Consider the following 19,639-nt stretch of genomic DNA (forward strand, 5'->3'; position numbering starts at 1 on the left):
ATACAGCCTACTCTAGAGTAAGTTATTTTTTTCCATAATTTATAGGGATCAGTGGCATTTTAAGGGCCAGTTATTGATATAAGATATCTCTCTGGAATTATTGTTGAGACATTAAAAACAATAAAAGTAATTAAAAAAAATACCCTATAGCCCTCCAACACCTCAAGTTTAATGTTTGGCACCACAAAGCCCTTTTTGGATAATTCGTCCTCTTTGTCTTTGAGCTCTTCCTATGGCAGGCAGGTCAGAGCAGGTTTTCCCCGATGGGTGCAGATGTGAGCTCACTCCTGTGCTGTGTCTGATCCCAGCAGCTGATGAGCTGCGAAGAAAGGACTCCTGGCGGGCTTGGTGCTGCACCAGTTCAGTGCCTGCGCCAGGGCTGGAGTCAGTTGTGGGAGCCCAAAGTGTTGGCTGCTTAAGTTTGCATCTGGGTTGCAATATATTGCATGCAAATGCTGTTTGAGAGCAAAGGTGGTAGCTAAATGATCATTTCTAGCTTAGTTAAAACACTCTATTTTCACTTTTTCTTTCTTGCTCCTGGTAAAATTTGCCTTTCATTCTTAGCAGTTGCAAATAATGAAAATCTGGCCTCAAGAGCAGTGTAACAGTGAAGTTTTCTGGGACGAGAATTTCTTGGCATTGACTGTAGTTGCTTGTTTTAATACCTTTTTTGCTGGCTTCCCCCCACCTCCCATCAAGATCTTTGAGAATCATTTTCCATCTCCTCAGCAGGTTCCTAGGCTGTGTTCAGAGTACACTTAGCATCCTGACGTAGGCACAAACATCCAGATAGAGTGAGACCATTCGGAATTCCACCCAGACAGAGACAGCTGGGTGTGAGATGGCATTATTCTTGCTTGTGGTGTAGAACTGTTCCTAGGCTGCTAAATCAGAGGATACAAAATAGATTTATACTACAGAATGGAAATCAGTCACGTTGAATAAAACTGCAAAGAGCCATGGGGTCAAAACCATAGGACAGAGATTTTATAATGAGCAGTGCCCTCAGGAAATAGAAGGACCTCTGTTCCTCCTAGATTGTGTTCCGCAGTCTTTTCCATAGGGCAGTTAAAATACCAAACAATAGAGCATTAAAAGTGTTTTAACAAAGCCACTTGCAGGAATGTCAACGTTGTGAAAGGGGGTAATAAATGCACAACAAAACAGGTTGCGTGCTGTCAAAGGTAAGTAAATACAGAGAGATGATTCCTCCCCAGCTAAAATCTTAGCCTGTAGCAAATGGAATGGCCTAGAATGAAGCCGACTGCAGCTCTGGCACATCATGCCTTTTCTCTTCTCCTTTGCAGGCTGAGGACCGAAGAAAGAGAAGTGACAGCACCCAGCCTTCCCTCCAGTGGCCTGCGGTGCTGGGGCATGACGTCGCGCCGCAGGCGAGGGTGGGCTCCGGCAGCAGCTCCAGCCCCTGCACACCTGCCCTGCAGAGAGCTGTCTTAGTGCAGGTATGGCATTGCTGCCCAGACAGGGACAAGAAAGCACTGGTTGTGCCTAAGCAGAACAGCACATCGGAGACATGTTTCCCTTTGCTCCTGGCAAAAACGACTGAAGCCTGCAGCAATCTGCCTCAGATTTTTAGTGCCACTGTGTGCTGCTAAGTTACAAGTGGAATTAGACTTGGGCAAATGCAGCTCAGGTTTAGATAACAGTTATTTTTATACACTTGATGTCTGACTCTGCTGATTCTATGATATTACTGTTAGATGTTTCACAAAAAGCCTGAAAGGCTGTTCTGTTACAGTCCCTGGATGATGTATTATTTATATGGCGCCATAAATATATGTGGCACTTCACAAAACAAGTCTGAAGCCAAGATGTTTATCCCTGAAGACCATCTACACAAGCAAGATTGTTAGTGATCTTATGAAATAATCTAAACGTATATAGAGATGGAACGAGGACTAGTTGCCAATGCAGAGTTGGGTTTTGCCTGCGGATAGAGCCCGGAAGGTTTGTGAAGTCCCATTTCTAGTCTTCAGGTGCTGCATCAGCACTTCACCCTCTTACTGAAGAAGCCGTTGGTTTCAACTACAGATGTAAGATCCGTGAATCTTAGGCTGTATACCACAGTATATACAAAATTCAGTGTTAGAGGTTAGAAGTTGTACCTAAACAGGTTACTCTGTGTATAGAGTGAGAACACTCTGATAAAGTTCTGCATCAGAATCCTTTTCACACTGTTTTAACTCCTGCTATTTCTACCAGCTCTGGGAGAGCAGATTTAGGGTTCTCACTGCTACGTACGGCATCTGGTGGCCTCACTTTCTGGCCCGTTGGATCCTGGAGCCAAAGCAGGGAGATGAGACCGAGGAGGGGTGCCTGGATTATTAGTTTCAACTCAGCTGCTTTGGGAGCATCTCATGCTGCCTTGCTGCTGAGCCCTAACAGCAGGGTGGGCCCTCTGACTTCTTTGAGGCTACTTGCAATTGCAAGTCATTACTATGAGGTGCTATCCCAAGCTTTTATGCTCATTGCTAGCCACTGAAATCTTGCTTGTCATGAGCTTCTTGTGAATTTACGTCCTGCATGAAAGATACGGATGTGCCTGAAAAGTCATGCCCTTGTTAGCATCTCTGCATACTGATCGTGTTGAGCTCAGCGTGTCCCGCCTCAGCCCTTCTTGCAGCACCACTGATGTTTTGCCTCCTCACACTGTATTTCTTGAAGTGTGAGAAAAAACTCTCATCCCTCCTCCTTTCCCCAGAGCCTGGGTGCTCACAGGGCAGGCTGCATGGCCCAGTGCTCCCCTATCCTGCTTCCATATATGCCTGAGAGTGAGTCTGTGTGAGGCAGGTAATAGCTGGCCACTTTAAGTCCAAGTCTGCTGTGCTTTTCTTGTTCAGGTTGCTGCTGTCTGGTGGTGATGGAAAAATCAACACAGACATCTGCTGGGAAAAAAAGGGCCCCAATAGCTTTTCCCTGGGAAAATATTGGTGTATCTTCTCACATCCTTTTTTTCCACGGCCCATTTGTCATTTTAAGTCATGAGTTTTGTGACTGGGCTAAATTGATGGCTCAGCTCGTAGCATTGACTCACTGGAGAGCTGGTGCAAGGTCTGCAAGAAGGATGTTTATATCTTAGCCTTTGGCAGAGACTGGCAGCTTCCTTGAGCTGAATATTTCGGCCCTGTAGTAGGAGTGGGAAGGCCCGTAGCATATTGCAGGGCATCTGGGATTCTGCAGGAGCGCAGTGGGTTTACAGACGAGAGTCCTGCCCTGTAAAAGTGCTGCTCCATGGATGAAAGGAGCTACATCCTTGCCTGGCTGTGACCCAGACCTAGGACAAGTCACTTCATCCCTTTGCACCTCGTTGGTGCTTCTCTATTTGGTAGTGCCTCTCCCAGCTGCTTTGGGGAGTGGTGAGGAATAAAGCAGTATTATCACCCTCTTTCACATTCCTTCCTAGAAACTACACTATAAAATTTTAATGCTATGTAAAGCGATGGTGTTACTTAAGGCTAACAGCAGCACACGATATATAGTGGTTAGTGTGATTTCACTCCCTGCTGGCAGCTGCCCTGTTACCCGTGCACAAGTCAGTGCTCTGGCAGGTGGAGACCATGTGGACAGGGAGAAGCTGATCCATGGTCTCACCTAATGTGTTAGCATGGAAACCCAATGAACTTCAAGGGGTAATTTATAAATCTTCTTAAGGGTTGTGTTTCCTTCTGCTCGTTGGCAGCAGCTGTTGATGCTAATAGCTGAGTGTTTGGCAATGTTGCATATATTAACTTTATAAAGTGATAAGGCAAAATGAGCGACGGGCCAGTTAGTCACCTGGAGACTAAAAGACTCACAGCAATATACTCGGAGAGTTCAGTATGTTGGTGCCTTGTTGATTTAAAATAAAAGTGAACGGTGGAGTTAAAATGCAAGGTGAATCCATCACAGATGTCTGTGCTGAAGAACTTCCAGACAGCTTTGTCAGAGAGGGATCATCTGTCATCACTGCTCTGCTCAGACTAAAAAGACTTCTTATTTTAAACGATCCTACTCTGTGATATTGTGTGGCACCTCTTTATTGCCCAACTCTCTGTCAAAACGATTTCCCTGGAAATCTTAATGCAGCTCCCGAGGAGCAGGGAGCAGGATTTCTCAGTGTCGTGTACCCTGTCTGTCTGGTGAGGGAAATGTGAGATATTTCCATATCAGAGTGTGTCATTTCCACCTGCTTTGTACCTGCTTTGCCTTTGGTGAGCTGCAGCACAGCAGCAGATGGGTCTCGCTGGCTGCAGTGTTGTGGGGTGGGCTGTACTGGGCTACCTGCAGGATTTCACAGAGACTTGTAAAGTCACTGGGTCTGCCTCTCTGCCCAGTGTCTCTCAGGGTCTGAGTAGAGGAGGGATTTAGCCCACATCTGAAATGAACTCCTTTTTTTTCAGTTGATTCTGTGGTTCTCCTGTAGGATTTGCTATCTAGATCTGCTCTTCTGTCTGGAGTAATGTGGCCAAATGCTATGATTTGGGGGTTATCTGAAACATTTTTGGTTTGCTGTGGAATCGCAAGGTTTTGTAGGTCCTACAGAAATCATCCCAGAAACAGGCATCACTTCCTAGCTTTACATGAAACCAGAGTACTGGTCTGTCCCTGCCCAAAGAATGGATGTGGGTACCATCTGCAGAGGGTGTGTGTGGAGTTGAGAATTTCTCAGTCACTTAAATCATGATTCAGCAAAGCTCATCCTTGCTTTTAAGCACGAGTAGTTTTCTGGTACTCTGCAGGACTCAAAAGCTGAAATTTAGGAAGAAAGTTAAGTATCTTGTTGAAAAACTGGCAAGGACGAAAATCTTCCTATATTCTGATAATAATACACTTGCTGTAAAGCCTATTCCGATCCCCAAGATGAGTCACTTCAGGGGAACACTTTGCTGTTAAAATAATTCTGGTTAACTGAAAACTATTATTAGTGACAATCATGTTGGACAAAAAAAAGTCATTTTGACAAAATGAAAGGACACGGATTATGAGATGTTCTAACTGCTGAAAAAGCTATTTTCTTTACAGAGAGCGAACAGAACATGTTCTCCCCAAAAGGCAGAAAAAGCACCTGAATATTTAACCAGGTGAACTCGTCAGGACTGGTTTTCTGCAGCTGACTTCCCCTTGCTGGACTTGGAGGTGGTGGTGGGACAATTGAATGGGTGTTTGGCATCTTTAAATAGTTTTAGAATTACTGCTTAGAGATATTTAAATGATCTTTAGAGCTACAGGAGGTTCATACTTGTCTTATGTTATTGAAAACCTGTATGCAGTTCTCAGTTACCATGTGTTACTTTTTAATATAGGTTACTTCACTTAGAAATGAATTACATATTAGGTAAATAATATTCCTGTGCATTCGTAATGTCTCTCGCTCGAGGGAACTAGTGAAAATTTTAATACGCTTAGCTGATAAATCAATAAAATATTTGTCTGAGTCATTCTTTGGGGAAACTGAACTGCAGCTGCCTCTGAGCTGAGCTGTAGTAATTTGATCGGGACACAAACATTAAAACTTTGACTCAGACAAAAATTACCAGCCTGTTTCTTAGTACTGGAAGTGGTCAGGGTGCTGTTTTGCAGTCCGCTTGAGATAAGAGGTGCTTCCCACTGGTAATGTACAGAAGCTCAATCCAGACTGGGGAAGGACAGCAGCTGACAGGCATCTCGTAGTGTTCCTGCTGGCTGTGGGTGTCCCCAGGGAGCCCTGGTCTTGCTTTGCATGAGAAGAGAAAGCCCAAAGTAGTATAGCTTCAGGCATTTCTCTGCTATTTTTCTATTTCTGTAACATTAAATTGGTTCTGGCATAGGAATCCCTCAAGATGGGCCCAGCTCACACAGCATTTCCATGTATTCTGTCTCAATCTCGTGTCCAAGAGGATTTCTCATTTCAGGGAGGATCAGTACATTCGGTTGACATTTTTAGCTCTGTTCCTTTCTTCCCCTTTGGAAGACTCGAGTGTGATAGATTATTAATGCACAGAATTTAAAGGACCTTTCCTTTTTATTTTTTAGTACAGAGAGAATTAGAGGAACAAATCTTGAGTATTTTAGATTGAGTTGTACGCTGCTAACATGTTATTCCATTGGAATGAACACCGTATTCCCCCTCTCCTCTCACCCCAATTAGGGCATTTGCTGTCCTAATGTCCCAACATGATACCCTCAACGATAGCTGATAGCTTTTAAACACAGGTGATCTCAATGGGAGCACCTGGACGTGACTGTGCATGAGGTGTATGTAGTGTGGGCATAGTTTCTAATTGCTTACAGCAGGCTCAAATTTTATTTTTTTTAAAGCACCTGTAAAGCTCTGTTACAGAGGAGGGCCAGGGCACTCTGTTGGAGAGTTAGAAGCACTTCCAGGTGGCAGGTTGCCTGCAGTGGCTGTAGGTTGATGGTGGGCTTGCAAAGACTAGCTTGGAAGGGAACATCTCAGATAGGGGAAGGGATTCACCCAATTATTGTACTGTCTTGGTTCTGAAGCGGGTCATTGGTCAGGTTTGTATGAAGTTTACTTAGCAGTAATTTTTGTCACTCAATTCAGCAGTTCTCTGTGCATTGCCAGTGACCTTTCAGCTTCTCCACAGACATAAAGATGGGAGATGTGCATATAGCATATATGTTTTTACTATTTCTTTATATTGTGGCCTTCACCCTGAAATATTTGTGCTTAAGATGCTGGAAATCAATAATTTTACAGTGAACAAGGTAAGTCTGTGTTGAAACACAATACTCGTTACACATTTAATAAAAATTTGATCTCTCAGAGAGAACTGTTGGTATCTGTTGGCACTGGGACACCTTGTAGAGGCAGAGAAGTACAATTCAGTCTGTATTTCGTTTGTTTCAAGTGTGACAATTTCCGGGCAAGTAAAGATGCGTACCACAGCAGCTCGCTGTCAGATATGGTAACAATACCAGTCAGCCCTGGACAAGATGACGTGTTCTGGAGTGAGATTCAAAATGAAGAACAACCCCCAAAGGTATGTGAAATGCTGGGTGTTTGGCACTGTCTGTGCCCAGTTCCTCTGCTCTGTGTAGTATCTACCCCCTTTGGCTTTATGAAGCTGAGTGAAAATCCCATCGCTTACACGCTTACTGGGTCTCACTAATCTAGAAAGAAGACTATAAAGATACGATTCTGTACTGATTAGGCAGGTCAGTGCTCTCAGTGTATGTGTATAGTATCTGTGGGATCAATGAATGCAGATACCCATCTTTTGTTAGACCAAATATTTGTAGCTTCCCTTTCTGTGCACAACCTGGTTTGTTGCAGAAAAGCTCATTAGTTTGTATAATTCAGGCGATGGTGTACTTATTTTTTTAACAGAACTCCTAAGAAAAAGGGCAGAACTCCTGTGTGGGGATGTGTGTATGTATGGGCATGCATGTGCGTGAATTCATATTATTACTTTGCAGGTGGGATGTGTGTGTCTGTCCTTTTTTGTTCTCCCCACCTTCCTCCCCTCCCCTTGAATATGCACACTTTGATAGCAACGTAAGGCAATCCACCACCTAGGTAAAGCTGCGTTAATGACTGCAGATGTGTTTCTCTGTCTGCTTTAAATATTGACCAAGAATAATGCTGACTCCAGGGAAAGGTGCAAACCTCTCACAGACTGCACCCTGATAGATTGCAGAGGCTCAAAGCAAAATGGAAGTACCTGCTGCTGACTCGCAGCATCCAGTGCCAATATCATGAAAGACAGATCCACAGGTCCCACTGAAGCATTGTTCTTTTATGTTGGTTAGTCTCCTTTTTGTATTGATACAGGGTAAGCGTTAGGTTTATTAACTGAGTCTATCAGTAGCAAATCAAAAATATTTGATTAAATCCTTAAGGTTCCAGAAAGGACAACCTCTAAATTTCACAGCAGGGATCAACCTGGCCATCAGAGATGCCATTCAAGGTAAGCTCCTAAGTGTTTTATGCTTATACTAATGCTGATTTATTGCCAATGGGAAAACTGAATCCAGTTTATTTAAAAACAAAGCCATAACCTCAGTAACACTAAAACTGAGTAACACTAAAACTGTTTTAGTAACACTGAAACCGTTCATACCTCATTTAATGGCAGTTACACTTATTTTGTGTTTTGTGTCAGCTCATCCAATAAATAACGAACTAAATCTCTTGATCTTAAACCTGAAGGAAGCATCTAAGCTAGCTTCCTTTTAATGACTAATGTACATGATTTAAATACAAACAAACCTATTGTAGATTGCCTCCTTTCCATGCAAGGTAGTTCTGCATTCTAATGGAAAGCAATATTTTTAATATATAAAGGCTGTTCCACCTGTAATAATTCCTGCAAAGAATTGTTTCATTTGTTTCAGTCTGCTTGGCTTGCCTGAGCGGTTTCCATGCAAGTTCTTCATTGGTTTCCCAGTTATGCAGTGCAGTAATTTAACAGCTGCTTGTGATTTAGTACTGCTTTACTGTCCCTTCAGGTCAGAGCAAGTGACTGCTGAAGGTGCAGGTTACTGGAGACCCCAGCCTGTTGACACCTGAGGATAGCAGGGGCAGGTGGTGCTAGTGGCTTGGTCAGGGTGCTCATGGAGATGCTTTGTTGTGACACTTTAGGGCCTACATCATTGTTTCAAAGAGGAATTCTTTGTCTGGATACTTCAGTGACTTAGGCCCTGGCCTCAACTCCATGTCTAGGCACTTTAATTATAGTTTGTGAAGTTTGTGGCTGCAACTTTGTTCTGCCTGATAGTAGCTTGAACAGACAAATATGCTGTATTTGGCAGTATTCCGGCAGTCTGCCCTTAAGGCGAGTGTACTTGGCATCCCAGAAGAAAAGACCAAGGATGCAGAGAGCTCAGTGGTGAAGGGTAGCCCCCACAGGCTGTCTAATCAGGGAACATAATGCAGTGAGGAACTAGGGTTGGAGAGATTTAAAAGGGAAGTAGTTTTAGCTGACCTAACAGAATGATGTACAGCATTTTGGAACGGTTACTTCTGTTGAACCAAAGTCAGAAACATCATCTGAAACAACTTTCAAGTGAAGTCAAACCCTAAATGCTCTCTACATAAGAATTAAAGGAGGCAAAGCAGAAAAGAAGCATGAAGGCAAACCACAGTGTTAAAAGTGAGGGGCTTCTTAGCCTGGAATTACTGAGTGAGATTCAGTTTTGCTTTGCAAGCTTGGCAGCTTGTTTTACTGTCTTGTATGTTCCTTTCTCCATTTATAAGTGGGTGATGATGTATCTTGTAGGAGGGTAGGAGAGCAGGTTTCATTATTTGTAAAAACCATGAGATTTTGGAACCAGGATTGAGACTGGTCTGAAGAGGCCAAGGGAGAATTACAAGGAGTTGGGTATTTTGTGGTGACTTGGGACTCTGCATTCTCCTGGAATGAATTCCCAGAGGAAACTGTCTCCTCTGTCTTCTCTTGCTATTGAGTGGCCCTGCCTGGAGCACCAAGGAATGCCAAGTTTTTGTTTATTAAGAGTATTATATCATACACTGACAGCAGGGAGCTTGGTGCAGTGGTCTAGGAGGCATTCTAGGCTACATTCCTGTACGCAAATCGCCTAATGTGCTTTTTGTCCTTCTGTTCAGTAACAGTCGTCAGTTGTCCCCTGGGGGACATGCTCTGAAGCTAAACAGCAGCAGCACTCCTGGCAGCAAGCAGTGGGAGATGGGATCTCATCAGAGCAGCCGACCAACCTCAGGTGATTCCCAAGTCAATGATTCACTAGTCACAATGTCCAGAGTTCCTAGCACAGGAAATGGACTTCTGTAGGGTGTCAGATGTTCCATTGTAAATGTTTTTGTGTTTTTTGTTTTTTTTTTAAATGATGTCTTCTGGTGATAAGCTTTTGATAGCCCTCTTGGTTTTAGGGTTCCATGTTCCTAAAATATAAATACTTCCCTTTTTGAGTCAAAAAAAATGACTGTGAATGTACTTCCACACAGAAAATTTTAATTACGTCAATTAAGAAGTGAAAAAAAGTCAGTTCTGTTGCACTTAGTGACACCACTGAAACTCAGCGGAGCCAACATTACATACACAGATCTAATTCAATGCTAATGTTCACCCATTGGCATTTTCTGCATAACCATATGCTGCTTTTTTGCATTGCCCACTAATAAGATGATACAGATGAGCAGTTGCTGTACACTAATATTTCTACACTCTAATACTGTGCTGGCTGAAAGAAGCATAAGGAAACACAAGACTCTCCATGTAGCAGCTTGTGAAACATTCTTCCTCTACTCCTACTTGCAGAAAGATAGTGAAACAGAAAAAGGGAAAGGAAGTTAAACGTGGAGATAGCCTCATCCAGTGAAAGCACAGTGCAAGTTTTAAGGGATCTTGATGTCGCTGGTAGCGATGGAAGAACGCAGTGGGCTTGCTCATGGTTGTGCAGACTTCTTTGCAATACAGGCTCTGGTTCCTGAGACATGAACTGAGACTCAGGCAGAAGAGAACATGGAGCAGAAGAGGAGGGGTTTGTTCCTGTATTTGCTGTTCCTTAGTGCCTTTTCTGTGGGAGAACTCTAGGGCAGTTTCTTGTGTAGCTCTTTGCAAAGCACTGGTGTTTTACAGTGCTTTACATCCAGGTTGATGCAGATGGGTGACATGGGGAATCACGCCCAAGTCAAGGCAGGGTGGATGCTAAAAATGTTTGGAAACCGCAGCAGCGAGCTGCTGAGGTCATTTATTTTTAAACTGAGGCTCGCATTGTTAATTTGAAAACCCTTGATAAATGAAGAACAAATTGCTTATTTATTACATTTACACAACCAAGTCAATTTTGCTTTCACTAACCATACAGAGTAGAAAGCTTTGCTTCAAGAGAAAACCAGAGCACAGTTTAAACTGCTTGGGGTTTGTTTCTTTTTTCTCTTATGTCATTTTATGTTTGAATAATAGCATAATGATGAGCAGCGTACAACAGCCCAGTTCAACATTGCAATGTCTGCATGATGTGTAACTCCTGTGCTATTTTGGCATGGGGAAATGAAAACCTCACCAGCCATGGAAAGAATAGAAAACCTCCCTTGTGGTTTAAACTGTCTCCTTGCGTTCTTAAGTGTCGTTAAATTACAGCTAGTTCTGGCATATGGTGTTCCAGAGTTTGTTGCTTTCCCAGACCCACAGGGATAGTGAATTGGGCAGGAAAGGGCTATAAATACTTTAAAACTAATACTGCTGCTGAGTTGCTTAGGTACTCATTGACCAATAAGGAATTTTGAATTTTAAAAGCTTTGCAAAATGCATGAGTACCTGAAGCCATTGTGATAAAACTAGCTAAATTACCAAATACAAATCTTAATTTGCATGAGCTTGAATTCTCCCCCCTGTTATCTTACAAGCAGTCCTGTTGGTAGCAGTGGGACAGTCGTGAAATAAACTGCTGAATGAGGTAGCTGTGTGCCCTGCTGGCAGGGTGGGGGCACATCTGCCTTCTCTCCCTTCACTCGTATCAGGAGTTGTGTGCAGAAGACAGCATCTCTCCAGGGCTGCTTTGGCTCTTCCCAGGTAGCTTTATGGGGGTTAATGAAAAGGAAAATTCACTTGATCTCTTGGAGGTATCCCTCCTAAGATGGCATCATCACGTCTGGGTGGCCTCAGCTCCTCTGGTCTTGATTGCTTGGGTGTTCAGTAGCCGTGCGGGTCCCCAGCCCTGCACCTGGGAGGGAAGCACGGGGCCACAGCTTCACTGTCACCAGTGCCTGACCTCGGGCAGAACCCTGAGGAGCCCTGTGGGTGCTGGCCTTTGCTACCCACTTCCCTCCAGGGCAGAGTGGAAGTGGGAGCTGAGAACTGGCTCAAAGGAAGTTTTTTACAGGGAACCCAGGAGCAGCCAAGGGAGAGACCGCTTTGGCCCAGAACCACCTGCAGCTGCACAAGAAGCCTGAAAAAGTTTCTCATCCGGGCCAGATTGAGGTAGGCTCTTCTATATCCACTGCTATTTTGGATTTATTCATGGTTTTCATTGAGGGCACATCTGTTCAGACATCTCCTCTGTTGGTGCTTGAGATAGCTAGCTAGGTAGTAAGTCCATCTGAGAGGCTGGGCTGGAGGTTTGAAGACGAGTCATGTGCAGGCTACCGCTAGTAACATGGGAGCACGTCCCTGAGCTCCTGTAGGACTGGGGTGTCTGAAGACCCCTTGCTGGGACAGTAAAATCCTGCCTGTGCTATTTAGCAATGGGTTCTTCCTTGAGGAAAAACTGAGTTTTTTCTATTCAGAGCCCAGGCTCCTTTGCCAAGGGGAAGGACAGCACCAGCTCGTTCTGGAAAGCAGCAGACTACTCCTCATCAAGCGACGAAGTCGGCAGCAGTGATGAAGATGACATGAACCACATGAGGTTGGCTTGATTTATTTTCTCTTTTTATTACACGCTTATAAATATCTGGAAAAAACTGGCATACATAAATGCCTCCCCTCTGAAGTTGCTATCAGTCATTTATGTCAGCTGTAATTAAGCAGTTTAATCTCACTATAATGAACTCCTGGGGGTAAATGTTTGCTCCATCAGATGTGTGCAATGTAATAAGCTTTGATGACCTGCTGCCTTGGGACAATGAGGAAATGTCTCGTTTTAACTGAACATCAATAGGTAGTGCTTCTTCAGAGATTACTTCACATTGATCTACGTTGAAATGGAATTTTTAAAAGAAAAAAGGAGAACTGTATATCTTTATGTTAAATGCAGATTGCAGTGCAAAAAGCAAGGCAAACGTAGCACTTGTGTTCAGATGGTCTGTTCACTCTAGTGGAAATAATTACCACTGAAAAGCTGATTATTTCACCTGGGTTGTTTATAAAGGGGGAAGTGTAAGCAGGATTTGATTTTGTAGAATTTGCTGTATTTTTAGTATTGTTATTTTATACGATTGCTGATTGTACATTGTAGCTTCTACTAAGCTGATCTCACATGAGCTGTTTCTCTTTAGCTTTCCAGTTTCTCTTGATGATTTTGTGACTGACATCTTGTGGTGTTTTACCTGTCATGCAGAATGTGTATTCTGCTGTGAAATAATGGAGCATGAATCCCTTGCTTGTCCGAGTGAAAGAGGGGATCAGTCAGTCAGCCCTGATGCTTGGAACAAGAAACAAAATGGGTTTTCAGTACTGATGAACAAAACTTCTAATTTTGTTGCAAAGAGAACTTCAGTTTATTTCAGTTCCAGTATTTACTTCGAAGTGCATCTCAGCAATACAGAGCTGTCTGGGATGGGGCTTTTGCTCTTCTGACATAATTGCACATGTGGTTTTGTCAGTCCTCAGACAGAGATGCACAGATTTGTAATGCTGTTGGCAAGCTCTAGCATTGGCCTGATACCAGTCCTTTCTACTGTGCTCCTCTGAATAAGGTTTTTGTACCTGCGTATATTCCCGATTTGCATTTCTGAAGTTCATTTTCCAAGCTGAGGGATAAGGAGGGATAATGTTAGAAAAAAATATTGTAGTTTATTCACCTGAAAAAGCTGTCTTTTTGCTGTAATGCCTTATTTTCTTACTGTTCCTCTCCAAACCACATCTTTTTGCTCTGTGAAGTTTTATTCGTTCTAGGTCATAGAATTCATCCTAGACCTCAGAAAGATTCCACATAAAAATATGGATTTGCCCTGTAACAATGACTGTGCTACATAAGTGTTAGGTTGTTATATCCCTGTATGCTTAATGATTTGAACAGCCTTTGGAAAGGCTGTTTCCAAAGGCCTCACTGCCTTTGGAAATCTGCATGTGTTGTTTGCATCTCCTGTGTGTGTGAGACCCACCGGTCTTTTGGAGAAATGGGGTCAGCAGGCTGATCCCTGTTAGGCTGGCCTTCTGTGCACACAGCCACTGTGAGAACCTCATGGAAACTGGAAGTGCAGTCTTAATGAAGTCCCTTCACCTCAGCTGAGCATCATTTATATTGAAAGATAGATACTTTGGGAAATACATCATTATTACTAGTGAGTAAATAGCAAACACCAGTTTTTTGTTTTAAGGAGGGATGTCAGTGAACACGAGCCGTCATCCTACCTGCTTGTATAGCATGTATATTCCGTTCATGCTCATCTCTCCCACTCTAGAAGGCTGCTTCCTTCTCTGATACCTGCATCATTCACAATTCCCGTACAAAAAAAAACCACACTTTTCCTGTGGCTCGTTTTGTATAGTTAAGTTTCTTCCCTCTGCTCCTTGTATGCTGTTCATTACCAAATTTAAATAAGGTGGCCACAGGTATGTTCTTGGCTGGTAAGTACTTACTCCCACCAGTAAATAGGAGGTTGCTGTCATTTAAGATCAGGACCTTGCACTAATCAGTGATCCTGCTCCATGTGTTGCCATTCCTCCTAAGTTTAGCACGCAAATATTTACACTTCCCATAGGGGTGAAAAAATAACCCTTTTACTCCTTCACACTCATTCACACTGTTTTAAAACACAGATACCACTGCTCGTTCAGGGTATATCACAAGAGATGCTCGCCTTGGTCTTACTCTGTCCATCAGGACCTGCTTTTGGACACCATGGAAGACTGGATACTGGGCTTAGTGGGCTTTTGGCCTGACCCAGTCCTTCTGTCTCTCTGCTTCTGCTGCCTTACATGTGAAGTGAGGATGGTCACGTTTCTTGCGCAGAACGAAGTCGCAGTGCAGTGTGTCCCAGGGGGCGAGAGCAGTGTACAGAGGAGCAGCAGCTCTCCCCGCGTGCAGCCGATGCTGGATTTTTGGGAACAGGATGGCCAGTATTTCACCCCTCAGGGTAGTGTACGAGGGGAGATGGGAGAAGTTTTGAAGTTTTTGAAGGCTGCTCGACAGACCTTCTGTCACTTGCCTTGAGCACCTGTCAAAATGATGGGTGAAGGAAGGGAAGCCTCCACTGAGGTGGGGAGAGCTTCCTACTGGGAGCAGTCCTCGGGCACCAGTCCATCCAGGCACATCCTAATCAGCTGGCTTTTGTACAGGAACCCTTACGTGTAACTAGTGAATGTTAATTATGCTCAGGAGAACTCGTGTATATGGAGGTGTTTTTTGTGGGTTTTGGTGTAGGGTTTTGTATTTTTTGGGGTTGTTGGTTTTTTTTCCCGCTGAAGTAGTTCTGTTCATTAATTGGAGTTTGTTACCAGGCAACTGCTGAGCAGCAGAGTGGCAGATTTCTCAAGGACAAAAGTACCAGATGGGATTGAACTGAAACCCCAAAGCACTGCTGCAGAACAGAAGGTAATTTGGCCATTTGTAAGGGCTTGGGTACAGTGTGGGGAGAGTCAAATTGTTAACGTACGTGATAAACTCTGTATCCACTCCTTCTCAGCAGCATTTTCACTCTGAAGTCCTGCTCTGTCACTTCAAATTACAGCTATAAGCTTTAAAAAAGTGCGTACTGTGCCAGGCTTTATGCTTCCTACAAACAGGCTTACATCTAGGTTCAAAATTGCACCTCTTTATTTGTCCTTATTATTGACCCGGTAGTAGTGGCTGATGCCAACTTACTGCATGAAGGCGCTAGGCAGGTTGCAAAAAGCAATCCTGTTGATTACAGTCAGTGTGCATGGTTGCTATTTTTAAAAATGTTGACCTTCTTTATTCCAATGTAAAGAGAAGTACCTCTTTTTAAAATATTACTGAAAGACAGGAAAAGTACTTCATCCCTCCGCACGGGCTTAGCAAAAACACTCGTTCCCTCGTGTGTCATGTTGTGGTTCTTTCCCATCTATAGTTTCTAGCAGAGACTTCAAGTTGTGTGGATTTTCCCCTGTGATAAATATTAGTGCAGAAAAGATGAAAACAGAGAAAGCAGAACAATGTTCTCTGTGGTTGAAAACAAAAAAATTACAGTAATAAGACTTGCTCTCAACCTCAGAGCATTTCTCACGTATTACTGAGTGTATTCTAGTTTCACAGATAGGGAAAATAAATTGCCATGAAATTGGCGTTTTCCCCAGAGCTTCTTGTGTAAGCTGTGACAGATAGGAAGAAAAAGGAGTTTCCTTTGCCTCTGGTGTGTTTCGTAAGCTTCAGACCAGAGAGAAATCTGTCCAGGCTGGCAAAGGAGTCCCACTTTGCCTGTCTCCCAGCATCCTTAAGGAGAAAAGATCCTGCTTTGATACATGGGGCACCAGACTGAGCCATGATCTCAGCAGCTCATGCTGTTCATCTTCCTCAACCTGCACTGAGTCTAATGCATTATTTTAAAGCTTATTGTTCTGTGCCAGAAATGAAAGAATATTCCTGGTTACCATTTCAGAGCAACAGCATGACAGAAAAGGTTCTACTGCATTTAATAATTTTACTTTCAGATCCGTCCATCTCCACCTACGTAGGGGTGAGGGGAAAAAACAATACCAGCTCCAGGCCCTCTCCGCCTCCTTTGCCCAGTGCCAGAGCTCTTTCCTGGCACTCCAGCTTGAGCCTGCCCATTTCCTTCTCATGGCAGGAACAGCTCAGCGCTTCCTCCTTCCCTCGATATCTGGGTGCTGAACATAGGCTGCTTGAGGATATGGAGAAAGGTGGGGTCTTTGAGACTCAGAATGAAGGTGGAAGAGAAAGGAGAAGAGTAGAGGTCATGTTTTCTGGTAGATTTGAGGAAAATGACCCAGGAAGGATGACTGATAGGTGATTCTCACCTCTTCTCACCAATCTCTTTGATGCCTTCCAGTGTTTTCTCTTCTCACAGAGAATCCTGTCCGTTCCTCCCACCTCTGTGTTACCACCCACAGCCACCATAAGACTCATAAGAATTCTTTCAACATCCATTTCCTGCCCCATTTTGAAGTGGTTAGGGTGTACCAAGCTACTCAAATGATTCAAATGGGAGTTTGGCTCAGTTCCGCTGAATCTGACTTAAAACTGAACAAAAAAAGTGCCATACGGGTTTGCTTCCCTGAACTCAAATACTGACATGCATTTTATTGTTGCTTTTTAAAATATCAGAATTAAAAACGTAAAATGCCTACAGCATCGATTTTATTCCTGGTTAATTACTTGGCTTTTAAAAGGCAAATGCCTTTCATTCAGAGTTATCTGCTATATTTTGGATATATTGACCAGCATTCAAAAAAGCTGAGCTGATTTCAGTAGGCTGTTTATCAGTCAGTGCAATGTATAGACGTGCCTTGAATTCAACCAGCCAGAAGCTGTTTGAGTTTGATGGTGCTTTTTGCTTTGGTATAATTCAGGAGGAATACCGTTGGTTAGCACTTGGCTCCTGACACTTTGTGTTCCAGTGCTGATGGTATTCGGGTAACCAGACCTTTCATGGCCAGGGGTAGGTTCCTCTGCATTGCCCTCCCCATCTGGGACACTGCGTGCTTTACAAATCCCCTCTTTCTTCCTCTCAAAGCTTCTAGCCATGTTTTCCCAGAAACTTCAGTGTCCCAGTGACTCAGTATTTTAGTCTGTCGGGGAGAGAGTTTGTATGGTGCCTCACAGCCTGCATAGTATTGCTAGTAGGATCCTACAAGGAGGGCCACAGTACCAGACCTCATTGTACTGCAAATGCTGATACTGGATCCTACTGAATGTGATCCCTCTAGAATAAGATTTCCTAATTCAGTAAGTGGGAAGTAGCAATGAAATTAATGGTAAGGGGCTTTAAACTATATGCGGGTCCTGAGCTGAGAAGTACCTACTTCTGACCACGGTAGAGGTCAAATCTGTACTGTTAAGACAAGTCATTTGATTTTCTGTCAAGCCTTTCTGAGGATGAAGTTCCTTCCTTACCTATGGCATGGGATACAGTATATGAGCAGTGTTTCTGGAGCACTTTGGTGGTGGAAGCCAAGGCTGATATCTCAGGTGTTTGCCACATGCTTTTGTAATTTCCTATTTTTTAATCTTTCTGTAGTGTTTGTCTTCATCCAATAGATTACATAGAGCACCCCTACTCATATCCTCATTACTTATTGCCCTAATTAACAGGGGGTGCATAGTGCATTGGAATTATATCAAATGTGGACTTTAACCATGTTTTCTCATGTGCAGGATCAGATTTTAGGGAAACAAATTTCTAGCACCCAAGAAGGCCTCTGGAGCATAAACAACCAAAACTATCTCCTGCCAGATCTTCTTCAGCAGAGCCAAATTTCAGATTCCTCCGTGAACCCACCAAAAGTGCCACTGACTAGTCAGGAACCTCAGAACAAATCTGTGAATAAGGTATGAGATAAGTTTATAGATTGAATGAATTGTACCACCACTTCCCTCCAGCCCATGAGAGCCTGAGATTGAGTGTCATTTGAATTCATCTATCCTGTCTCTTATAAAGGAGAGATTTTTCACCATACCCCTTCTTTTATCTAAAAGATATATTTTGGGGGACTGATAAGAAAGTTCAAGATCCCTACCCATCTTTGCTGTTCCACGTTTTTGTCCTTCTCTCTCCACTTCACACAAGCTAGAAGGGCTTTTACCCTCTGCTCCTTTACCTGTAACACCAGCAACACAGCATGCTCATCTGCCTTTAATGATTGTCTTTGGATTGCTTTCCATCCCAGTGTCAGGTGACAGTGCACAAGGCATGGACCTGTTGCAGATGAAACAGCAGGGAGTGAGAAACATAAAAGGAGATTCTTCTGGGGACCAGTTACTTCATTGCAGTGCAGTGCCTGGTCAAGAATCCTGACACAACTCCTAGCTCACGCTTCCTCTTGTCACTCAATTTGTACCATCTATCTACTGCTCTAAGCATGTTCATTACACCTAATTATGCAACATGCTGTTTCACCTGAACCTCAGAGACACCCACACGGCTCTGTGCTGTCTGCTCCCTAGTGTCATCATCCTGAAGCAGCTCTTGTGTTTCATTGTAGACCCCGTCCACTGAAAGTACACCTTCAAAGAGCAGTACATCATCTACAACATCGTTTACTTCATTCATAGATCCCAGACTTCTGCCAATCACCCCTCCCACCAGTCCAGTTGGACCTCCCTGTAGTTCTTGTGAGTATGCTTTACCCCTCATAAAATCTCATTCCTGTTTTGTTCTTGTTATTCTGGGTGGGAATCGAGGGAAGGGAGAAGCTTATCACTTGGCAACTGAAACTGTTAGTAACACTTCCAGAAACTTAAGCTCCACATTGCTATGAATTTCAGTGCATGGCCACTGTGCTTCTTCCAGATGTTGCTAGCTCTGCTGCTGTGTCACCACAGTGCTTGCTCAGGAATGTTTGAGGAGTTTTCCAGATGTGTGGTTTTCTTCGGCTATGTGATGCTCTCAAAGTGTTTTTTCACTTTTCTGGAGTTTGTCTCATTCTGCCGCAAACAGGTCAAATGTGAGATGTAGCCAAACACTTGAATTTTTATTTATTTTTTATTCCATATATCTTCTTTTTCAGCATCTAGTGCAAAACCCGAGCCCGTCAGGAGAGAAAATGCAAGGAAGGGCTCTGTTGTCAACGTTAACCCAACAAATATCCGCCCGCAGAGCGACAGTCCAGAAATTCGTAAATACAAGAAGAAATTCAACTCGGAGGTCCTTTGTGCTGCTTTGTGGGGTAAGCTCAGAAGTGCTTGGGCGTGTGTGTAGAGGGAAGGCAGCAGCAGGAGAGGTTGGCAGTATATGGCAGTTAGATTTCGCAGTTGTATCACACCTCTCCTGTCAGAAAATTCTGAGAACATACCTACGTGTCACTCGCATAATATTGCATTCCTGATGGAAGATGGCAAACAGATGAGTTACAGTTGCAAG

The 19,639-nt window shown here is 43.5% G+C and overlaps 1 protein-coding gene across 2 annotated transcripts in view; it reads left to right on the forward strand.

Annotated features, from left to right (window-relative positions):
• Nucleotides 1-19,639, forward strand: part of NRK (Nik related kinase) — a 100,725-nt gene that overhangs the window by 58,178 nt on the left and 22,908 nt on the right. For both annotated transcript variants that reach the window (XM_013183667.3, XM_048075270.2), the window contains exons 15-24: nt 1,308-1,460; nt 6,849-6,980; nt 7,840-7,907; nt 9,566-9,678; nt 11,803-11,900; nt 12,206-12,324; nt 15,081-15,174; nt 17,935-18,108; nt 18,762-18,891; nt 19,287-19,445. In XM_013183667.3, coding sequence (XP_013039121.3) covers nt 1,308-1,460; nt 6,849-6,980; nt 7,840-7,907; nt 9,566-9,678; nt 11,803-11,900; nt 12,206-12,324; nt 15,081-15,174; nt 17,935-18,108; nt 18,762-18,891; nt 19,287-19,445 — 1,240 coding nt within the window. The remainder of the gene's footprint in view (nt 1-1,307; nt 1,461-6,848; nt 6,981-7,839; nt 7,908-9,565; nt 9,679-11,802; nt 11,901-12,205; nt 12,325-15,080; nt 15,175-17,934; nt 18,109-18,761; nt 18,892-19,286; nt 19,446-19,639) is intronic.

This window comes from Anser cygnoides, chromosome 13 (genome assembly GCF_040182565.1).
Source record: "Anser cygnoides isolate HZ-2024a breed goose chromosome 13, Taihu_goose_T2T_genome, whole genome shotgun sequence".
Classification (NCBI taxonomy): domain Eukaryota; kingdom Metazoa; phylum Chordata; class Aves; order Anseriformes; family Anatidae; genus Anser; species Anser cygnoides.